Here is a 23,783-nt window from a genome sequence, read left to right on the forward strand (position 1 = left end):
GACTCAGTTTTTTATGGTCTGTAAAATTGAGGGAGTTGAGTGATAGCCCCTTCCAGTGCTGATATAATGTACTGTTGTGTGTTAGTTGCTCAGTCATGTCCGACTCCTTGCAATCCATGGACTGCAGCCCACCAGGCTCCTCTGTCCATGGAATTCTCCAGGCGAATACTGGTGGCTTCAGTCGTGTCCAATTCTTGGTGACCCCCTGGACAGTAGCCCACCAGGCTCCTTCGTCCATGGGGATTCTCCAGGCAAGAATACTGGAGTGGTTTGTCATGCCTTCTTCCAGAGGATCTTCCCAACCCATGGACTGAACCCAGGGCTCCCGAATTGCCGGCGGATTCTTTACCATCTAAGTCACAAGGGAAGCAAGATGGGCATTACTGTTCCCATCTTTACGTATAATAAGAAACCGGTTGCCTTAGCTGAGCTGATTAGTGGCTAAGCCAAGATTGAGTACTAGAACTTCCTGAGTCCAAGTTCCGTTCAGTCTCTCAGTCGTGTCCGACACTTCGCGACCCCATGGACCGCAGCACACCAGGCCTGCCTTCCATCACCAACTCCCTGAGTCCAAAGTTCTTCTCAAAAGGTAGAGAAGGAAGTTCAGAAAATTTGCACTTTCTCCCAATTCAGGAGAATTGTCAGATCCTGCTGTTGCTGCTGCTAATTCGCTTCAGTCGTGTCCAACTCTGTGCGACCCCATAGATGGCAGCCCACTAGGCCCCGCCGTCCCGGGGATTCTCCAGGCAAGAACACTGGAGTGGGCTGCCATTTCCTCCTCCAATGCATGAAAGTGAAAAGTGAAAGTGAAGTCGCTCAGTCGTATCCGACTCTTTGTGACCCCATGGACTGCAGCCTACCAGGCTCCTCCGTCCATGGGATTTTCCAGGCAAGAGTACTGGAGTGGGTTGCCATTGCCTTCTCCGTGTTAGATCCTAGAACACTTCTAATTATCAGTCAATCACAGGTGTGTTGTTCTAGTGCCCTCAGCTGTGAGTTTGCCCTGAAAACGATGGACGAATCCTTTTCGTAGCCTTTGGCTGCCTCACGGGAAACAACATTGACAGCGTTGGAACTTCACTTCCCAGCAAGCCTCGCGGCTCGCTACGGCGCGAGGCATGACGGGCACCTCGCCTCTCTCTTCGATTGAGCTGCCCAGCAGAAGCGGAATACATTGCAGCTTGACGTACGGGCGCGCGGCATTCTGGGAAGTGTAGTCTAGCCCGGACTCGGACGACCCCTCGTATGAATGGGGCTCCGGTTGACGGCGAACTACAGCTCCTTGACCGGCAGCGTTGGTGGCAGCCGCTGAGAAAAGGGAGACCGTCACGGACCCGGGAGAGCGGCGCTCCAGGACCGTGGTGATGTTCAGTGCCACGGCGAGGCGGTAGCCGGGCTTCCTGGGGTAGTGGTCTAGTTGGGCGCTTCCTCTGCGCTCTCGCTCCCCTTCCCCTGTCTTGGCCATGCGCCCGGCCTTCGCGGTGGGCCTGGTTTTCGCAGGCTGCTGCAGTAACGTGATCTTCTTAGAGCTCCTGGCCCGGTGAGTGACCCCCGTCGGTCGCACAAAAGAAGCGGGAGGAGGGGCACCCCCGAACGCTGCAGCTCGGCGTCCCCCCCGCGCCCGCGCCCCGTCTTGTTGCCGTTCCCTCCTTACCCCGAGGCGCGCGCGGGCCGGGATGGAATCGCCTCCGCCCGGGTCTGCTCTGGACTACCTGGGACCTCTTTGAGTTGGCTGGTCCGTCATCCTATGCACCGTCAGCTCTCCTGCCCAACAGTTTCTCAGCATCCCTCTAGGGGAACCCTCGGGGTGTATGCTATCGTCACCCGCCCGTTTCATACCCTGGAGGATTGAAGTCTGTAGAGTTTCCACCCCGCAGGGTCGAAGGTAACTCGTGGCAGAAGCCAAGATTCCCCCCAGCTCTTCTCGATCCTGCTAATGCCTCTTGTATGACTTGAGCAAAGCTTGGACTTAAAAAGCAGTCTGACTTGGTTTACACTGCAAAGAAAGTTTCAGTTGTATTAAAGTAGGCTGCAGAACATTTGTTTTATTGGCCTTAGAGATGGTTATGATACTTCACCCAGCATACCTCTTGGGGATGTAGTAGAACGAATTCTTAGGCAGAAAGTTGTCTAATTGACCGGAGATAGATTTTCCAGCATTAAGATACTATTCAATAAATTAGGAAGCTTGCAATTTGAGGCGTAAACTTTATAAATTAAGAATGGTTATGACACTTTCCCAAAGGACACTAAGGTAGCTTTATTGAGGTGGCACACAAACAGTATTAAGTAACAATGTGCAAAGGTCATTGAGCACAAACTGTTACAGAAAAGGCGACAAGTGGACTGGAAAAGCTCAAGACTGAAAATCTCATGAGTTTCAGCCTTTGGCTCTGTCATTTGCCTGGCTGTGTGACATTTTCAAGTTATTTAGCCTCTCTGGGCTTCCTTTTTCCAGCTATAAAATAATATCTGTGCTGTTTAACACCTTGTTTTTAAATCTGCACAATTATCTCCATTGCCCATCACAACAATCTTATGTACAAGATAGGTCAACAATTATATTCTCTGTTTTACTGAAAGTGAAACACGTCCCAAGAAATTAGGTTCTCTTTTATCACTTGTAAGTGGCGGAACCAGAACTGGAACCCAAGAATCTAAACTCTTAGTCGAGTATCTTTTTCAGCCTTCCTGTTATTTTTAAACTGGAGTAGCCCATAGTTTTGGTCACCCAGTTCCTCGTGTGGTGCTTATTAGACTTGTATTTTATTTTCATGACACTATTGATTAAGTTATTCAGAAGCAACCAGTTTACTTAAGGGAATTCTTTGGGGTTAATTTTTGCAATTACAGAGCTTGAAATTTTATTATGCAAAAAGTGTTGATAAAGATCTGTCATTTGTCATTCTTGGGACTAAGTGGTGAGGGATATGAAAATAAAAGGAAAAGATGCACCCAGCTGTCAGCTGGTACACTTCAAAGGAAGGTCACTTTGGAAATTGGTTTAAAAATATAAAAATGTGATGAAATCAGGTCAGCCATGGAAATGAAGGTCAGAGAATAATAGTGTGTTTATGTTGAATATGCCATTAAATTAAATCTTGCCAAAGGCTGTATGACATCAGAATATGCTAGCAACTGAGAGCCTTTTTTTTTTAACCAGTTGTGAGCCCTTAGCTAAATTACTTGGTCTTTCTGAGTCTGTTCCTGAGCTGTGAAAGGGTGGCGATAGCTCTGCCAGCCTCACAGGGTTTTGAAGGATTAAATGAAATTCATGTGCAAAGCCTGAAGCTCATATTTGGTTCGTTCCCCTTTTAACAACTTTTGTTTCAGTATTTGTATACCCGTTTTATTGGGCTTCCCAGGTGGCTCAGTGGTAAAGTATCCGCCGGCAATGCAGGAGATGAGAGTTTGATCCCTTGGTCAGGAAGATGCCCTGGAGGAGTGCATGGCAACCTACTCCAGTATTCTTGCCTGGAGAATCCCATGGACAGAGGAGGCTGGTGGGCTACAGTCCATGGGGTTGCAAAGAGTTGGACATGATTTAGTGATAAACAACAACTCTGTTTTATTAACTGTTCCTGAAAAGTTATAGGTAAATATGACTGTACAGAATGTTTTTCTGCATTATTCATCTGAATGTTTGCATACAGTGGTAAGGGGTACATTTGCTAATTTAATGAGTGGTACCCCAGACTGAATAGTAGTTTTTTCCTAATTTTCTTGGGCAACTCCAACTTAATCATGTTTCAGATTGAGAAAGTAAGAACTGGTTGGACTAGATAGTCTTCAAGGTTCTTTGTAGATTTGGCTTCCCATAATTTGTAACTCTTGTCTTGGGACATCATGCTGCTGCTAAGTCGCTTCAGTCGTGTCCGACTCTGTGCGACCCCATAGATGGCCGCCCACCAGGCTCTGCTGTCCCTGGGATTCTCCAGGCAAGAACACCGGAGTGGGTGGCCATTTCCATCTCCAATGCAGGAAACTGAAAAGTGAAAGTGAAGTCACTCAGTTGTGTCCGACTCTTCATGACCGCATGGACTGCAGCCTACCAGGCTCCTCCATCCATGGGATTTTCCAGGCAAGAGTACTGGAGTGGGGTGCCATCGCCTTCTCCATAGTGGAAAGCTAATAAAATTTTGTAGAGCAGGTACTGTGCTTCTTCTGTGGTTTTCTTGAAATCATTAGGTATGGAACACCAAGTATGAATGGAAATACTAAAGTGACTTGTAAAATGAGCATTTTTAATCATTCTCTTCCAAATTGGAAAACAAATTTAGGTTTTTCTTTCTGATTTCATACCTATGATTGGGACCTATAATAAAATACAAAGCACCCATGCAGTGCATAGGGCAAGCATGAAGTATTGAATGAGTGCTTTGATCTTCCTTCTGAGAGAGTTCACCTTCTACTTCGGAATCAAGATATACATCAGTTCCCTGTCTAGGCAAAGTGTCTTAGATCAGGAAAACAATCTGAAACATTTTCTTTTCGGCATTTTATTTTTTAATCAAGTGCCTAATGTTAAATAAGGACATTTTCTAAAAGTAAAACTTTGGATTCTTGCCAAAGAGAATTGAAACAGAAATGATTTGCAGTTAGTGATTATAATTCCTGAGGAATAAAGTTCAAGAAAATAAGTGATTTAGGAGAAAAAGATCTAGGTTTGTACTCTGATGTTTTCAAATGAATTATTCAAGTTAAATTGTTCCATTGGTAGCTATACAGCATTGTGTTCTTAAAAAGTTCGGTAAATTGATTTCTTAAAAATTGAATTATGTGGGCACATTAGGGAGATATAAAAATCCTATGGAAATAGAGACAAAGTAGATTAGATTGTCAAGAGGAGGGGGACATGGGGACTGATTCCTAATGGGTATGGGATTTCTTTTGGAATGTCTTAAAATTAAATAATGGAAATGACTGCACAACTCTACATATACTAAAAATCACTGAATTAAAAAGGGACCTCCTTGGCAGTGCAGTGGTTAAGACTCAGCGCTTCCAGTGCAGGGGCACGAGTCAATCCCTGGTGGGGGAACTAAGATCCCACATGCTACGTGACAAAAAAGAAAAAAATAATAATAACAATGATAATAATAAATAGAATAATAATAAAATGGAAACACCATTTATTTGCCAGGTAGCCCTGAGAGACTTACCTAACTCAGTGTCATATGGCCCTCAGTGTCTTTAGCAATGAAATGGGCATAATAATACCTACTATGGAGACAGGTATTGTTATAAAATAACACCACGAAGCCATCATAATCAAGGTAATAAACATATCCATCACCTCCAAAATTTTCTTGTGTTCTATTTTGTGATAAGAACACTGATCATAAGATGTACCCTCTTAACAAATTCTAAAGTGTACAATATGGAATTGTTAACCATATGTACTTCAGTGCACAGGTATCTTTTGAACTTATTTGCTTTGTATAACTGAAAGCTTACACCCATTAAACAACAGGTCCCCGTTTTCCCTTCCCCCTTGACCTTGGTGGTCTCCATCTGTTGTCTGCTTCTGTAAGATTGATTTTAGATGCTTCATGTAAGAGGAGTCATGCAGTATTTCCCCTTTTGTGACTGACTTCATTTAGCATGTCTTCCACGTCGTTGCAAATGATATCATTTCCTTCTTTTTTAAGGTTAATAGTATTGTATGTTTATACCACATTTTCTGTATCTATTCACCTGTCCATGGACATTTCAGTTGTTTCTGTATCATCACCAGGTATTGCAAATAGTGCTGCAGTGAATACGGGGGTACAGCTATGCTTTCAAGATCTTGATTTCAGTCAGTTATTTTTAACATTTAAAAAACTTGAAATATAGTTGATTTCTAATGTGCCAATCTCTGCTATACAGCAAAGTGACTCAGTTATACACATACATAAATTTTTGTGGGGGTGGGGGAGTGCGTCCCTTGTAGCTTAGTAGGTTAAGAATGTTAACCTGCCTGCAATGCAGGAGACCTGGGTTTGATTCTTGGGTTGGAAAGATCCCCTGGAGAAGGAAATGGCTACCCACTCCAGTATTCTTGCCTGAGAATCCCATGGACAGAGGAGCCTGGCAGGCTACAGTCCATGGGGTTGCAAAAGTCGGACATCACTTAGCGACTAAACCACCAACCACCACCACATACATGTTTTTAAATATTCTTTTCCATTATGGTATATGGTGTATCCCAGGAGACTGCATAGTTCCCTGTGCTATAATAGTTTGCATCTGCTAACCCCAAACTCCCCAGTCCATCGCTCTCCTCCCCTCCCCCTTAGCAATCACAAATCTGACCTCTATGTCTGTGGTTCTATTTCCGTTTTATAGATGGGTTCATTTTTGCCATTTTTAGATTCCACATATAAATGATGTCATATGGTCTTTCTCTCTCTGACTTCACTTAGCATGATATTCTCTAGTTGCATCCATGTTGCTGCAAATGGCATTATTTTGTTTGTTTGTTTTTTTATGGCCGAATAATGTTCCGTGGTATGTATGTACTATATCTTCTTTATCCGTTCATCTGTTGATGGACGTTTGAGTTGTATCCATGTCTTAGCTATTGTGAATAGTGCTGCTTTGAACACTGGCGTATGTGTATCTTTTTGAGTTAGAGTTATCTCTGGATGTATGCACAGGAATGGGTTTGCTGGAACATAAGATAAGTCTGTGTTTAATCTTCTGAGGAACCTCCATACTGTTTTGCATAGTGGCTGCACCAATTTATATTCCCACCAACAGATAGGAGAGTTCCCTTTTCTCCACATCCTCTTCAGCATTTGTTGTTTGTAGACTTTTTAATGATGGGTCATTCTGACTGGTGTGAGGTGGTACCTCATTGTAGTTTTGATTTGCATTTCTCTAATACAGTGATGTTGAATATCTTTTCATGGGCCATCTGTATGTCTTCTTTGGAGAATTGTCTATTAAGGTCTTCTGATTGGGTTGTTTTTTTTGTTGTTGGGTTGTATGAGCTGTTTGTATGTTTTGGAGATTAAGCCCTTGTATGGCGCATCATTTGCAAATGATGCTACGGCTTTCATTCTATAGATTTTTTTTTTTTTTTTTTATGGTTTCCTTTGACTTCCCTGGTGGCTCACACGGTAAAGTGTCTGTCTACAATGCGGGAGACCTGGGTTCAAGCCCTGGGTCGGGAAGATCCCCTGGAGAAGGAAATGGCAATCCACTCCAGTACTGTTGCCTGGAAAATCCCATGGACAGAGGAGCCTGGTAGGCTACAGTCTATGGGGTCGCAAAGAGTCGGACACGACTGAGTGACTTCATGTGCTCTGCCAAAGCTTGTAAGGTCACAGTTGTTTATTTTTATTTCTGTTGCCTTGGGATATTGACCTAAGAAAACATTGGTATGATTTATGTCAGAAAATGTTTTGCCTATGTTCTCTTCTAAGAATTTTATAGTATCATGTCTTATGTTTAAGATTTTAAGGCATTTTGAGTTTATTTTTGTGCATGGTATGAGGTTGTGTTCTAACTTCATTGATTTATATGCAGCTGTTCAACTTTCCCAATACCACTTGCTGAAGAGACTGTCTTTTGCCCATTTTATATTCTTGTCTCCCTTGTCAAAGATTAATTGACTGTAGGTGTGTGGGTTTATTCTGGGTTCTCTGTTCTGTTCCATTGATCTGTACATGTGTTTTTGTACCAATACCACATTGTTTTGATTACTCTGTGTGTGTGTTAGTCGCTCAGTTGTGTCTGACTCTTTGTGACCCCACGGACTGTAGCCCGCCAGGCTCCTCTGTCCGTGGAATTCTCCAGGCAAGAATACTGGAGTGGGTTGCCAATGCCCTCCTGCAGGGTTTGATTACTGTAGTTTTTTATTAACAGTATTGTCTGAAGTCTGGAAGAGTTATGTCTCTTGCTCCCCCCACCCCACTTAGGTTTGCTTTGGCAATTCTGGGTCTTTTATGGTTCCATATACATTTTGGGGTTATTTCTTCTAGTTCTGTGAAAAATATCATGGGTAATTTTTTAGGGATCGCATTAAATCTGTAGATTGCTTTTGACAGTATTGCCATTTTAACAATATTAATTCTTCCAAATCAAGAGCATGGGATATTCTCCCATTTCTTTGAATCCTACTTGATTTCCTTTATTAGTGTTTTATAGTTCTCAGCATATAAGTCTTTTACCTCCTTGGTCAGATTTATTCCTATTTTTTTGTTTTGTTTTCTGGTGTGATTTTTTTTAAGTTTTTTTTTTCCCTACATTCTCTTTCTGTTATTTCATTGTTTGTGTAAAGAAATGCAACTAATTTCTGAATGTTAATCTTGTATCCTGCACTTTGCTGAATTCATTTATTAGATCTAGTAGCTTTTATGTGGAGACCTTAGAGTTTTGTATATATAGTTTCATGTCATCTGCATATAGTGACAATTTTATCTTTCCTTCTGATTTGGATACTTTTTTATTTCTTGTCTGATTGCTGTGGCTAGAACTTCCAATACAGTGTTAAATAAAAGTGGTGAGAGTGGGCATCCTGTCTTATTCCAGATTTTAGCAAGAAGGCTTTCTTGCTAAAAGTATTATATTGAGTGCTGCTGCTGCTGCTGCTAAGTCGCATCAGTTGTGGCTGGCTCTGTGCGACGGCAGCCCACCAGGCTCCTCTGTCCCTGGGATTCTCCAGGCAAGAACGCTGGAGTGGGTTGCCATTTCCTTCTCCAATGCATGAAAGTGAAAAGTGAAAGTGAAGTCGCTCAGTCGTGCCAGACTCTTAGCAACCCCATGGACTGCAGCCTACCAGGCTCCTCTGTCCATGGGATTTTCCAGGCAAGAGTACTGGAGTGGGTTGCCAGTGCCTTCTCTGATTATATTGAGTATTGAGTATTAAAATGGCTATGGGTTTGTCATAAATGACTTCTATTATGTTGAGATATGTTCCCTGTATACCCACTTTGGTAAGAGTTTTTCTTTTTTTTAATCACAAATGGATGTTGAATTTTGTCAAATGCTTTTTCTGCATCTATTGAGATGATCATGTGGTTTTTTACTTTTCTTTTGTTAACGTGTATTACACTGATTTTGCATATGTTGAACCATCCTTGTGAATTTGGGGTGAATCCCACTTGGTCATGGTGTATGATCTTTTCTAAATGTTGTTGGATTTGATTTGCTAATATTTTGTTAAGGGTTTTTGCATCTATATTCCTCAGAGATATTGGCCTGTAATTTTATTTTTTGGTGGTATCTTCGTCTGATTTTGACATCAGGGTGATGGTGGCTTTGTAAAATGTCTTTGGGAGTATTCCCTCCTCTTCAAGAAGAATCAGTATAAGTTCTTTTGTGTGTGTTTGGTAGAATTTACCTGTGAAGCTGTCTGGTCCTGAAATTTTGTTTATAGGGTGTTTTGTTTGTTTTTGTTTTTTTTTGTTACAGATTCTATTTCACTTCTAGTGACTGGTCTCTTCAAATTATCTACTTCTTGATTCAGTTTTGGTGGGCTATATGTTTGTAGAAAGTTGTCTGTTTCTTCTGGGTTGTTAACTGTGTTGGCATGTAATTGTTTATAGTATTCTATTAAGGTTTTTATGTATTTGTGTGTTATCAGTTGTGGTTTCTCCCTTTTCATTTCTTACTTGTTCTCTTCTCTCTTTTCTTCTTGGTGATCCTGGCCAGAAGTTTGTCAGTTTTGTTCACCCTTTCAAAGAACCAGCTCTTGGTTTTATTGACTTATTTTTTCTGTTGCCCTTTTAATTTCTATTTTATTTATTCCCTCACTAATCTTCCATGGTGGCTCAGATGGCAGAGAATCTGCCTGCAGTAGGGAGACCTGGGATCAATGCCTGGGTTGGGAAGATCCCCTGAGGAAGGGAATGGCTACTTATGCCAGTAGAATTTCTTGGAGAATTCCATAGACAGAGAAGCCTGGCAGGCTACCGTCCATGGGGTCTCAAAGAGTCAGACACAACTGAGCAACTTTCACACATAATCTTTATTATTTCCTTCCTTCTTCTGGCTTTAGATTTTGTTTGTTCTTCTTTTTCTAATTATTTTAGGTGGTAGGTTATTATTTCAGATTTTTCTAATATTTTGAGGAAAGCCTGTATCACTGGGAATGTCCCTCTAAGAACTACTTTTACTACATCCTATAGATTTTTGTATGGTTGTATTTTCATTGTCATTTGTTTCAAGGTATTTTTTAATTTCCTTTTTGATTTCCTCATTGACCCATTGGTTTTTTGTACGTTGTTTAGTTCCCATATAATCTTTTTTTTTTTCCCCTCATTTCTTATCCTGTATTTGATCTATAGTTTCATGCTGTTGTGGTCAGAGAAGATGCTTGAAGTAATTTTTTTTTCCCGAACAAAATTCTTTATTTCACTAGAAATAGCTTTATTGATGAAATCACCAGGAATTTTCAACACAAGATTTAACATCTTAATATCCACCAAGGCCTGGGCTCTGAGGTTTGCTCTGCTTCTCCCAGTCCTTAAAGGGATTTAGAGAGAGACATTGTTAGCAGAGATCAAGTAAGGTGGTTGGAGGTCCCCTTTCCCAGTCATTGGACAAGCTGCTCAATTCTGGTCCAGAGTAGGAAAGAGCCAGTATTTCAGAGTAGTCCAATAAGAATTTGACATTGCATTTTAATCTCTCATAACAGTTTCAGTTTATCAACAGTATTGGTCCAAACTTATTTGCTTCTGATCTAAGTGTTTTTCATTTTGCAATCTATTTTTGGTGTCTATGTAATTTTAATAAATAACCTCACTCCTTGTGAAAAAAATCAATTAACCCTGTGCTAAGAAAAGTATCTCAAACCTGAATAATCTCATCTTGCTCTTAGAAAGAGGAAATGGGGTTTCCTGCTCTTTTTCCACTCAAGAGATGAACAAATCTACCCCTTGGAAGTCCAAAAATGTTACTTCTGGCCTTGGAATCTGCAGTTTTTGATGGGCTGATTCAAATTACCTAGGAAGAGTAGCTGGAAGTACTAACCGGGCAGCCTTCTTTGGAAATTTCTTCCTAAAATCAACTGTAGAGAATGGTCCATGCTTGTGTACAACTTCTGCTGTTCCATCTCACAAGCCAGGCTCAGAGGAGGCACTGGTGTTCTCAGGAGCAAGAGCAGTACCAGTGGCCCCACAAGGCAGGACCTCAATAACGTGAGGCTTGTCAATGATCCAGGCTGTCTGGTTTCCCTTTTCAAGAATACTGACAATCCGGGCTTGACGACCCTCTCCATACTTTGAAGATTTGATTTCTGAACAAAAGTGAACTGTCTGTTCTCTTGGCAGACAAATCAGTAGCCCTCCAGAAGTTTCTGCTGAGGTTCCTTGCAGGAAACCAGAGCACCTGCTGGCCTGGCTGATGGCAGCCATCTTGGCAATGCTGGGCAGATTACAAATGACAAAGGACACTTCATTTCTCTGTTCTATATCAATAACCTCAGATATGCATATGACACCACCCTTATGGCAGAAAGTGAAGAGGAACTCAAAAGCCTCTTGATGAAAGTGAAAGTGGAGAGTGAAAAAGTTGGCTTAAAGCTCAACATTCAGAAAACGAAAATGATGGCATCTGGTCCCATCACTTCATGGGAAATAGATGGGGAAACAGTGGAAACAGTGTCAGACTTTATTTTTCTGGGCTCCAAAATCACTGCAGATGGTGACTGCAGCCATGAAATTAAAAGATGCTTACTCCTTGGAAGGAAAGTTATGACCAACCTAGATAGCATATTGAAAAGCAGAGACATTACTTTGCCAACAAAGGTCCGTCTAGTCAAGGCTATGGTTTTTCCTGTGGTCATGTATGGATGTGAGAGTTGGACTGTGAAGAAGGCTGAGCGCCGAAGAATTGATGCTTTTGAACTGTGGTGTTGAAGAAGACTCTTGAGAGTCCCTTGGACTGCAAGGAGATCCAACCAGTCCATTCTGAAGGAGATCAGCCCTGGGATTTCTTTGGAAGGAATGATGCTGAAGCTGAAACTCCAGTACTTTGGCCACCTCATGTGAAGAGTTGACTCATTGGAAAAGACTCTGATGCTGGGAGGGATTGGGGGCAGGAGGAGAAGGGGACGACAGAGGATGAGATGGCTGGATGGCATCACTGACTCGATGGACGTGAGTCTGGGTGAACTCCAGGAGTTGGTGTTGGACAGGGAAGCCTGGCATGCTGCGATTCATGGGGTCACAAAGAGTCGGACACGACTGAGTGACTGATCTGATCTGATCTGAGAGTGACCCAGAATGCCAAAGCCAGTGATATCTGTGGCTGCATGGGCATTAAAACGTGGGCTTTAGTCTGGCAGGTTCTTTGGAAGGAATGATGCTAAAGCTGAAAACTCCAATACTTTGGCCACCTCATGCAAAGAGTTGACTCATTGGAAAAGACTCTGATGCTGGGAGGGATTGGGGGCAGGAGGAAAAGGGGACGACAGAGGATGAGATGGCTGGATGGCATCACTGACTCGAAGGACGTGGGTTTGAGTGAACTTCGGGAGATGGTGATGGACAGGGAGGCCTGGTGTGCTGGGATTCATGGGGTCGCAAAGAGTCCGACACGACTGAGCGACTGAACTGAACTGAATTCTATCGAGGGTAGCCATGTTGAACATAGCTTCCTGATAGCCCAGTTCTACCTCTTCTCTGAAGAACACCATCTTTATCTTATTCCATCCTTCAGGATTATCCAGCCATTGGTGGGCATTGACAGGCAACTTGGGTTCCTAAGGGTTTAGTTAACACAAGCACATCCCCAACTGCCCCGCTGTCAGGCAGGATGAATTCATTTGGTTGGTATACCACAGTCGCAACTCCACCGATGATAATACCACCGTTTGCCCACCAGTCACTGCAGTCCCTCCTTCCTCGGCAGCATCCCGAAAGCCTTTGATCATGAGTGGTGTGATCTTTTCTCACTCCTCCTCAGGCATGCTCTGGCTGACGCTGATTAGCATCAACATGTTGTCACACTCAGTAATGCCCATGGCATAGCGGTCACTCAGCACGTTGGTGCATGTGATGGGCCCCATCACTGTAGGGATCTTCCACCGAGGGGTAAAAGAGGTCGGTGGTCTGCACCAAGGACAGGCCCCCTGTGCCTCAGGGGTATGATGCGGGAATCCATCCCAATGCCGAGGCTGGGGAAGGGCGGGCTGGGCTCTGCCCTCACCAGGCAGATCGGCTTCCTGGGCCATCTCTTCAAGGCCTCCGACCAGGCTCCGGCCCAGTGCCAGTCGCACTTCTGGTTGCGTCAGTCCCGCCTGGAGTTTGAGCAGCGTCTCCTGGGGGGCCTTGCAGGCTCAGCCTTGCATGCCGAAGCCAGTGAGCCGCCAGCTCCGGCTGCGACCCAACGCCTGGGGCTCGAAGGGCCTGTTCGACAGGGCCCGGCTTCGAGGCAAGCCTGCTGGGCCTGAGGAACCTTCTCCCCCGCGGCCACCTCAGCCATAGCCTCTCGCTGGCACCTGTCACTGCGGCTTGTGCCATCATGCCCGCCCGGCAGAGAGAGAAAAAAGAAGATGGAGGAGGAGAGGTCCTTTTTACTTTCCACTCCAGTTAGCAAGGCGTAACAGATATTACCGAAGAGTCTCTCTGGCACAACTCGCGCAGCCCAACTGCCACCACACCACACGCTCCAGGGCCTCCTTCTATACTCTTATATTTGTTGAAGTTAGTTTGTGCCCTAGTGTGTGGTCAATCCTAGAGAGTGTTCCATGTGCACTTGAAAAGAATGTGTTTTCTTTTTCGGGGAAGAAGGCGGTTATAATGTCCTGAAAAACGTCAATTCTATTGTATTATTTAGGATCTCTGTTGCCTTATTGATTTTCTGTCTAGAAGGTCTGTCCATTGATGTGAGTGAGAAGCTAAAGTCTCCTACTATTATATGCTCATCAATTTCTCCTTTTATGTCAGTGTTTGTTGTGTGTATTCGAGTGCTCCTCTATTAGGTGCATATATGTGGATGAGTGTAAAATACTTTTCTTGTATTGATCCTTTAATCATTATATAGTGTTCTTCATCTTTGTTTATAGCCTTTGCTTTAAGGTCTATTTTGTCTGATATGAGTACTGCAACTCCTTTCTTGTCATTTCCATTTGTATGAAATATGTTTTTTCCATTCCCTCACTTTCAGCCCATGTGTGTCCTTTGCCCTAAGGTGGGTCTCATACTGTAGGCAGCATATTGTAGGCTCTTGTTTTTAAATCCAGTCTGCCACTTTGTTCTTTTGATTGGAGCATTCAGTTCATTGACATTTAAGGTAATTATTGATACATATGTATTTATTAGAGAAGGCAATGGCAACCCACTCCAGTACTCTTGCCTGGAAAATCCCATGGACGGAGGAGCCTGGTAGGCTGCAGTCCATGGGGTTGCTAAGAGTCTGGCACGACTGAGTGACTTCACTTTCACTTTTCACTTTCATGCATTGGAGAAGGAAATGGCAACCCACTCCAGGGTTCTTGCCTGGATAATCCCAGGGATGGGGGAGCCTGGTGGGCTGCCGTTTATGGGGTTGCACAGAGTCGGACATGACTGAAGCAACTTAGCAGCAGCAGCAGCATGTATTTATTGTCATTTTAAACTTTGTTTTCCAGTTGATTCTTCTGTTTCTTTTTGTGGTTTGATATATTTTATGCTTGTGTTCTCTTCTTTTTGGTTTTTGAGAATCAATGTTTTCGATTTGTGGTAGCCCACCTTTTTTTCCCCAATTGTGTTAACCCCTTCATATTGCTTTAGATTGCTTCAGACTATAGGCTCAAACACTTTTTTTTTTTTTAAATCTGTATTTTCTTACTGTCCTTCCCTCTGATTTTGGTGTCTTTTTTTACATTTTCATGTTTATCTTTTTCTTGTTCCTTGTGTTGATCATCACTTTCACAAGTAGGTTGTTTTTTTTTTTAATCTGTGTACTGGCCAATTTAAATGATTTACTTTCCAATTGTGATTTCCTCCTTCCTATATGGTCTTGCTTTTTTTCTATTTGGAGAAGCCCTTTCAATATTTCTTTTGGGATAGTTTTTAAAGTTGCTCTATTTGTTTAGTTTTTGCTTGTCTAAGAAATTCTTTATTTCTTCTGAATGATGATCTTGCTGGGTAGAGTAATCTAAGCTCCATATTTTTCCCTTCCAAGACTTTGAATATGTTTTGCCACTCCCTTCTGACCTTCAGTGTTTCTGTGGAGAAATCAGCTCATAGCCTTATGGGGGTTTCCCTTATACTTAACTCATTTTAAAAAGTAATTTTATTTACTTATTTTTGGCTTTGCTGGGTCTTTGTTGCTGTGCGGGCTCTCTCTAGCTGCAGCGAGCAGGGGCTTCTCTCTAGTTGCGGTGCACAGGCTTCTCATTGTGCTGGCTTCTCTTGTTGCAGAGTGCAGGCCCTGAAGTGCGGGCTTCAGTCGTTGTGACCCTCAGGGTCTAGAGCACAGACTCAGTAGTTGTGGTACATGGGCTTAGTTGCTCTGCATCACGTGTGGGATCTTCCTGGATCAGTTGTTTATCACTGAGCCACCAGGGAAGCCCTATAGTTGACTGTTTGTTTTTCTTTCTGTCTTTAGAAATCTCTCTTTAGCTTTAGCCATTTTTATTAAAATATGTCTTGGCATAGGTCTGTTTGGGTTTATCTTGTTAGGTACTCTCTGTGCTTCCTGAATCTGGATATCTGTTTCCGTCTTTAGGTTTGGAAAGTTTTCAGCCATAATTTCTCCAAATACATTTTCAATCCCTCTTCTCCTTCTAGAATACCTATTATATATAGATTGGCATGCTTTATATTATCTCACAAGTCTTTTATATTGCTTTCATTCTTTTTTTTTTCCATTTGGCTTCCTGTCTGCTATTTTGATTGGGTAATTTCCATTATTCTGTCTTTCAGGTCACTTATTCTTTCTTCTGCATTATTCATCCTGCTGTCCATTGCCTTTAGCTCTACTTTTGTCTTGGCAAGTGAATTAAAAAATTTTTCTTGCCTCTTTATGTTTCTAGTTCTTTTTTACAGTAATTTGCATTTCTGTCAATAGCCTTTCTTAATTTCTTCAGTATTTTCATTACCTCCTTTTTGAACTTGGTGTCTTTTAGACTGAGGAGATCTATGTCATTGTTCCTTCAGGGGAATCTTCTTGGTCTTTTAATTGGGAGTATTTCCTCTGCTTCTTCATTTTGCTTATATCCCTCTTACTCTATGAGTTTTGAAAAAACAACTATCTACTGTAGTCTTGGAGGGCTATTTGTATGTGGGAGCATCCCTGCATAGCTTGTGTGAGTTTAATATTTTTTGGCATGAGGGCTGTTTTAGGTTTGGATGGTGTCTCTTTCCTTGGGACTCCTCGAGTTCAAGTAGCCTGTGCCCTGCCTCCTGAGAGTGTACTCAGAGAAGAAAGCTCCTATGGTGGGCCCACCACCTCCTCACGCACCCCGCAACAATGGCCTTGCTTCGCTGGTGGGCCCAAGCATCTTCCCATACTCCCTTGCCTGTGGCACACCACATCCTAGCCAGCCCTCTCAGGCTGTCTGCATGCAGCCAACCCCAGTCCTCTCCCCAGAGTCTGAGCTCTGAAACCCGAGCCTCAGTACCCAGCCCCCACCCACCCCAGTAGAGAAGCATCTCAGTCTGGGGAGAGCTGGGCAGCACTGACCGTCTATGCGGGTCTTTCTCTTTTCCTTTCACAGATGAGTTGCTGTGCTCTCCTCCAGGACTCCAAAGCTCCCTCTCTGTCCTGGCTGATCTCCCTACTAGAGAGGGCCATTCCCAGGGGCAGGAACCTTTCCTCCTTCACAGCTCCCTTTCGGGGGGTCAGGTTCCCATCTCGATTCCTTTCTCTTTTCTCTTTTTGTCCCACCCAGTTACATGGAGATTTCCTTGCCCTTTTGAAAGTCTGAGGTCTTCTGCCAGTGTTCAGTAGGTGTTCCATGAGAATCGTTTCACACGTAGATGTATTTTTGATGTATTTGTGGGAGAAAGTGAGCTCCACGTTCTACTCCTCTGCCATCTTGATCCAATCCTGTTATGATGCACTTTAAAATGTCCTGGATAGGATAGGAAGAATATACTTTTAAAGGGAATCCTTTTTTTTTTTTTTGAAGTAGTTTCTTTTTAACTTTCATACAATCCTAATATTCTAGGTCATGTTTGCTTCAGTTGCTTGAGTGAAGGCCAGACTCAGTGCCCAGAGACTGGAAGCATGAAGATGAACAGGACACCCTTTAACCATCCAGGAAGAAGGATCAGGGCACTGGGTTCCTTCTGCCTCTTACTCCATCCATGCTTGGCAGGGATCATGTCTCATTTCAGTTGGCAGCTCCCTCACAGCCAGCACTTAACTGCACATGCAGAATGTTCTCAATAATTATTCATTAGTTGAATTGGCCTAAGCCATTGATAAAGAGAAAATGGAAGGGAAAGCAAAAAGTATCATGAGCCCTTCTTGGACCGAGTCCTGTGATTGTTGATTTCTCATTGAATCCTCACTATGACATTAAAAATACATCACTTCTGTTTTACAGGTGAGAAAACCTGGTCAGTATAAATGTCTTTAAAAGAGTTACTATACTTAGGTTGGAGGCATCCTAGTGTTCTGCTCTTTGCCTTTTCCCTCCGTCAGGTGCATTTCAGGGACTGGCTTATTTACTCAAGGAGATGGGCACTAGTACTGTTCCCACTTTAAAGATAAGGGAACTAAACTTAGGGTAATTAACTTCCGCCGTCATCGGGTAAGTGGCAGAGCTGGATCCTGCATGTCACTGTGTGCTTCTAAGCCGTAGGGTCACAAAGAGTCAGATGTGACTGCAGCAACTTGGCATGCACAAGTTCTGTGGAGCACACGGACTCTCAGCCCCATGGCAGCCCTTAAGACTTGTGCGTCTTATACACACACACACTCCTAGACCTCCCAGACCTACCCTAGTGCTTCTCAGCTCTGGGTGCACATTAGGATCTAGTGGGAAGCTTTCAAAGTACACATTCCAGGGCCCAACCCCACAGAGGAGGGTGAGGCTTCTCAGGCTTACAGGTTTTTAAAGAGCAGCCTAGCCTGAGTCCCTTGTGGCTCAGCTGGTAAAGAATCTGCCTGCAATGCAGGAGATCTCGGTTTGATTCCTGGATCTGGAAGATCTACTGAAGAAGGGATAGGGGCTACCCACTCCAGTATTCTTGGGGTTCCGTTGCGGTTCAGCTAGTGAAGGTGAAGAATCTGCCTGCAATGCAGGAGACCTGGGTTAGGAAGATCCCCTGGAGAAAGGAAAGGTTACCCACTCCAGTATTGTGGCCTGGAGAATTCCATGGACTGTGTAGTCCATGGGGTCGCAAAGAGTCGGACAGGACTGAGCAACTTTCACTTTCATTTCAGCTGGAGTTGAAGAGAGCTGTGCTAAAGCTAAAGTTCCCTCTCCTGTCATTTATATTTAGGGTCATAGTCTTGATTAGTTCCTTGAATGAGGGAAATGACTTATATGATTATGTGTGAATTCCTGCAATGTTTCGCCCTGTCCCTCAAACATAAGGAGTGCCAAAATAGATTGTTGAATACAGAGCAGTAGTTTTCAAGGAAGCCTTCATAAGCAGTAGAGCCTAGAGAGGAGCAACAGTTCCGCTTCAGATGGAAAGCACAGCTCCATACAGGAATGGCTTATGCTTGGCATAGTTATTTTTATTTAGTGAGTTTAAGAATGAGATCCTTGGGATTGCTATTTTAATATTAATACCACCAATAGGGGCTTCCCTGGTGGCTCAGCAGAAAAGAATTCACCTGCAATGCAGTAGGTGCAGGAGATGTGGGTTCAGTCCCTGTGTCAGGAAGATCCCCTGGAGGAGGGCATGGCAACCCACGCCAGTATTCTTGCCTGGAGAATCCCATGGACAGAGGAGCCTGGCGGGCTGCAGTCCATAGGGGGTCAGAGAGTAGGACACGATTGAGTAACTGAGCGCACACACCACCGATAGAGAATGGAGTTGTTAATAAATAACGTTATTTTAATATATAATAATTGTTAAATCCCTCTAATCACTAGGCTTGAGTAAATGTCTTTGGTTAAGATGTGGATATAGAATTGGGAGGCTCTGTTTCATAATATGGGAATAATGGTAATGTGAGGACTGTGCAAGATTCAGGAAAACAAAGACAGCTGCTCACTTTGTCTTCCAGTGATGGGGCAGCACTACATGATGCTAAATGAAGCTGAAAACAAACCACACATATTGAGTAACTAACTTTCACAAAGTGCCTCAAGAGGAATGTCAGAGAATTTTACTACCTTGTAGATTTGTTCCTAAGCGTCACTATGGAAGATTCCGCAACCCTTGCATAGATGACTGAAGAGGTTCCAGTGAATTCCAGGATGTATGTTGAGTGCCTAGCACATTTGTGTTAAGGATGGTGGAGACTGGTAGACTGTAGCAGTGCTCCTCAGTCTTGTCTTCATCATTGCCCCTCCCCCAGTGCCCACAAAAGACCCTTTGTGGGCATATTTTTTCCCCTAGTCATCCCTCTGCAGATACACTATAAATGGACTTACATGCTGTATGTTTATCCTGTGCTTTATACTTAGAAAAAGAGTAAGATTCCGCGTCCCTGTCCCCCCAACCAGTTGTTGCCCGCATCGGGTCTCTGTCTAAGGTAGTGTTCTTGTGGTCAACATTGGACAGGAGTCTTTGATTGACAACAGTTTTGGAGATTCCTGGTCGGGAGGATATGTAAACATTACAGGTCAAAATGAAAGTGGCTCAGTCATGTCACTTTGTGACCCCATGGACTATACAGTCCATGGAATTCTCCAGGCCAGAATACTGGAGTGGGTAGCCTTTCCTTTCTCCAGGAGATCTTCCCAAACTAGGGATTGAACCCAGGTCTCCCGCATTACAAGTGGACTCTTTACCAGCTGAGCCACAAGGGAAGCTAAAACAGTACAGGAGACCTGAGCATATTTCTGTCCCTGGACTTTGTGTCCAAGCTGACAAGGATCTGGACTAAAGCCCTCTTGGTTAAGTGAGGATACCACTGAGAGCCTATGACTAACTTCCTACAGTTCACTGGGAAAGTTGTATCATAGTTCTCCGAATGAGCATTATCAGAGTGGTTCTTCCTCCTGGCCTGCTGCACCCTCGGAAGAGTGAAGGAAGAAAGCTGACGTTCTTCTCTGTGGGTCTGTTGCTGTGTTTGTGAGATCCATGGGATATGAAAACGCAGATAAAGATGGACAGTGGGTAATAGAAATCCATCTTCCCTGTTATTCTGAACTACCAGTAAAACAAGTCTCACTGCCCTTTAGCTCAGTTTTCTGTGCTTTTTTTTTTCTTTCTGTTATCCACTCCACAGGAAACACCCAGGATGTGGGAACATTGTGACATTTGCACAGTTTTTATTTATCGCTGTGGAAGGCTTCCTCTTTGAGGCTGATTTGGGAAGGAAGCGTCCGGCTATCCCAATAAGGTATGGCACGTTGAAGTCTTCTTTTAGCCCTTTTAAAAAACTTAACAGCTATTCTTCTCGTAACCATATAAAAGGAATGTGAGGCATCCTTTTTATAAGATTTATATCAAAGATATCAGTAGAATAATTCATTTTCTGAATTTAATATGTGGTGAAACTCCAGGGAGCCTGTTTTTAGAATACAGTTCCTGCCACAACACTTAAAGTAACTCGTGTGTGTGTGTGTGTCTGTGTATCTTCTGTGTCTGGCATATGGTCAGTTAAAGGCCTAGTGTGGTAGCCAGTTTTTAAGTACTTATGTGTGTTATCCTCGTGATGGTAACCAAATATGGTAAGAGTCGTACTGTTGTTACTTTTAAAAAAAACTAATGGCTTTTGGAGATGGGGGTGGTAGTTAACATAGGTACATAACATTGTAATATATTGGGTTGGTTTTTCTGTAACCCGAACAAACTTTTTGGTCAACATAATACTAAATACCACTGAATTGTTCACTGTAAAATGGTTGGTTTCCTGTTATGTGAATTTCGCCTCAATCAAAACAAAATGAATGGCAAGTTAAGGTAAGATTCTTATTTCCAGACCTCCATCCATGAGTCCAAATTTGTGTAATTATACTCATGGGGCCAAATACAAACAAGGCAGATCTTATAATAAACAATGTATTGAAAAACAGCATTCTTGCTATGAGATACTTGAAATCAAAGTGTATTTATTATTTTTTTAATTTGATTTTTATTTTATATTGGGGTGGCATTGATTAACAATGTATTTGTTTCAGGTGTACAGCAAAGTGATTCCGTTATACATATACATATATCTATTCTTTTTCAGATTCTTTTCCTGTATAGGCTATTACAGAATATTGAGTAGAGTTCCCTGTATACATTAGGTCCTGTTGTTCAATTAAATTAAAAAAAAAAAAAAGATACATGCACACAAAAACAAAGTGTAATCCATTCAGTTGTGAGTATTTAGTAGGATAAATACCCCCGTCCCCCAGTGGCTTTAGTATCTGTATGAAACTTTCTCATTCCAAGACCAACATTTACATCAGAGTAGGCGCCCCAACCTTTTTTTTATTCCTCTGGTCCTTCTTCTCCTCCTCCTTCCACTATTTCTTTCTACTCTGGCAGCCAGTAGCATACCTCAAGAACATTTTCACTCTTGCCTTAACTTTTATACTAATAGCCTAGCAGGCTGACCTCCTGCCCATCACCTGTTCATCCCTCCATGTCAGCTTCCTACCATTGTATCATAGCACCCACTCTCACAAGTGCTCAGAGTTCACCACTGGACTCAGAGTGAAGCCCAAACTCCCTAACCTGCCTTTGGAGGCTCCTCATGAACTTGCCCTAACAGCCGTGCTCCCATGTGTGCAGTTTGTGCTGGCTATTTTATTTTCTATCTGTGAAGAAGGCATCATCAAAATCTTGCTCATGTCATTCATCCCCACAAGCAATTTCTAGGCAGTGCAATATGTAGGCAGTGATGTGGAATGGTTGGAATTAATTATCCTGAAAGAACTTGATGAACTCTATCTCCAAATGGCATCTTTTCAAGACAGGACAAGGGAAATTGGACAAAAAAGCTTGTAAAATCACTAACAGTTTATTATTCAGAAGCTGTAAAATTGCTCTTAGCAGTAACTTTGTATGTCTGTATTACTGGGTTCTGCGTTCATTGTAAAGCTCTTCAAACTTCCCAGACTGGGTTAATGTTGCACTGGCATGGCTGCCTATGAGGGCAGAGAGCCCTCTACCTCACCAGGAACACAAAACTGGTTCTTGTTAGGGAAGGTAACTTGAGACTCAGTGTGTCCATTCTCCAGATGTGCAAAAGGGTAAAAGGATGGGATTCTGTGCTCAAACACGTCCAACACTTCCTGAAGAATATGGAACCACTTGTTCATGTTTGCCCTGAATTCTTTAGCTCTGCTTTGGGTTGGTTGTAAAGTTCATTCAGGTTTTTCTGTAACATCTTGCAAAAAAACCCCAAACAAACTTTTTGGCCAATCCAATACTTCAAATATGAACAAAGCTAGTGGAGGTGATGGAATTCCAGTTGAGCTATTTCAAATACTAAAAGATGATTGTGTGAAAGTGCTGCACTCAATATACCAGCAAATTTGGAAAACTCAGCAGTGGCCACAGGACTGGAAAAGGTCCGTTTTCATTCCAATCCCAAAGAAAGGCAATGCCAAAGAATGTTCAAACAACCACACAATTGCACTCATCTCACATGCTAGTGAAGTAATGCTCAAAATTCTCCAAGCCAGGCTTCAACAGTACATGAACCAAGAACATCCAGGTGTTCAGACTGGGTTTAGAAAAGGCAGAAGAACCAGAGATCAAATTGCCAACATTCACTGGATCACAGAAAAAGCAAGAGAGTTCCAGAAAAACATCTACTTCTGCTTTGTTGATATGCCAAAACTTTGACTGTGTGGATTACAACAAATTGTGGAAAATTCTTAAAGAGATGGGAATACCAGACCACCTTACTTGCCTCCTGAGAAATCTGTATGCAGGTCAAGAAGCAACAGTTAAAACCAGACATGGAACAACAGACTGGTTCCAATTTGGGAAAGGAATATGTGAAGACTGTATATTGTCACCCTGCTTATTAAACTTATACGTGGAGTACATCATGCAAAATGCCGGGCTGAATGAAACACAAGCTGGAATCAAGATTGCTGCGAGAAATATCAATAACCTTAGATACGCAGATGACACCAACCTTATGGCAGAAAGCGAAGAAAAACTAAAAAGCCTCTTCATGAAAGTGAAAGAGGAGAGTGAAAAAGTTGGCTTAAAACCCAACATTCAAAAAATTAGGATCATGGCATCTGGTCCCATCACTTCATGGGAAATAGATGGGGAAACAATGGAAACAGTGACAGACCTTATTTTCTTGGACTCCAAAATCACTGCAGATGGTGATTGCAGCCATGAAATTGAAAGACGCTTGCTCCTTGGAAGAAAAGCTATGACCAACCTAGACAGCATCTTCAAAGGCAGAGACATTACTTTGCCAAGAAAGGTCCATCTAGTCAAAGCTATGGTTTTTCCAGTAGTCATGTATGGATGTGAGAGTTGGACTATAAAGAAAACTGAGCCCTGAAGAACTGATGCTTTTGAACTGTGGTGTTGGAGAAGACTCTTGAGAGTCCCTTGGACTGCAAGGAGATCCAACAAGTCAATCCTAAAGGAGATCAGTCCTGAATATTCATTGGAAGGACTGATGCTGAAGCTGAAACTCCAATACTTTGGCCACCTGATGTGAAGACCTGATTCATTGGAAAAGATCCTGATGCTGGGAAAGATTGAAGGCAGGAGGAGAAGGGGATGACAGAGGATGTGATGGTTGGATGGCATCACCAACTCGATGGA

General features: G+C 42.8%; 1 protein-coding gene and 1 pseudogene across 2 annotated transcripts in view; one reads left to right on the top strand and one right to left on the bottom strand.

Annotated features, from left to right (window-relative positions):
* Nucleotides 1-871: 871 nt before the first annotated feature.
* The window catches only part of SLC35B4 (solute carrier family 35 member B4), a 41,676-nt gene continuing 18,764 nt past the window's right edge, over nt 872-23,783 (top strand). Inside the window, exons 1-2 of one of the 2 annotated variants that reach the window (XM_086395573.1) lie at nt 872-1,540; nt 20,278-20,391. In XM_086395573.1, the coding sequence (XP_086251699.1) occupies nt 1,464-1,540; nt 20,278-20,391 (191 nt within the window). In that variant the 5' untranslated portion in view covers nt 872-1,463. The remainder of the gene's footprint in view (nt 1,541-20,277; nt 20,392-23,783) is intronic. The other variant, XM_086395574.1, reaches the window with a different exon arrangement.
* Nucleotides 11,046-13,454, bottom strand: LOC147373774 (selenide, water dikinase 2-like; annotated as a pseudogene).

Source organism: Bos grunniens, chromosome 4 (genome assembly GCF_055505025.1).
Source record: "Bos grunniens cultivar Pamir isolate PY7600 chromosome 4, Bosgru_T2T1.0, whole genome shotgun sequence".
In the NCBI taxonomy this organism is placed as follows: domain Eukaryota; kingdom Metazoa; phylum Chordata; class Mammalia; order Artiodactyla; family Bovidae; genus Bos; species Bos grunniens.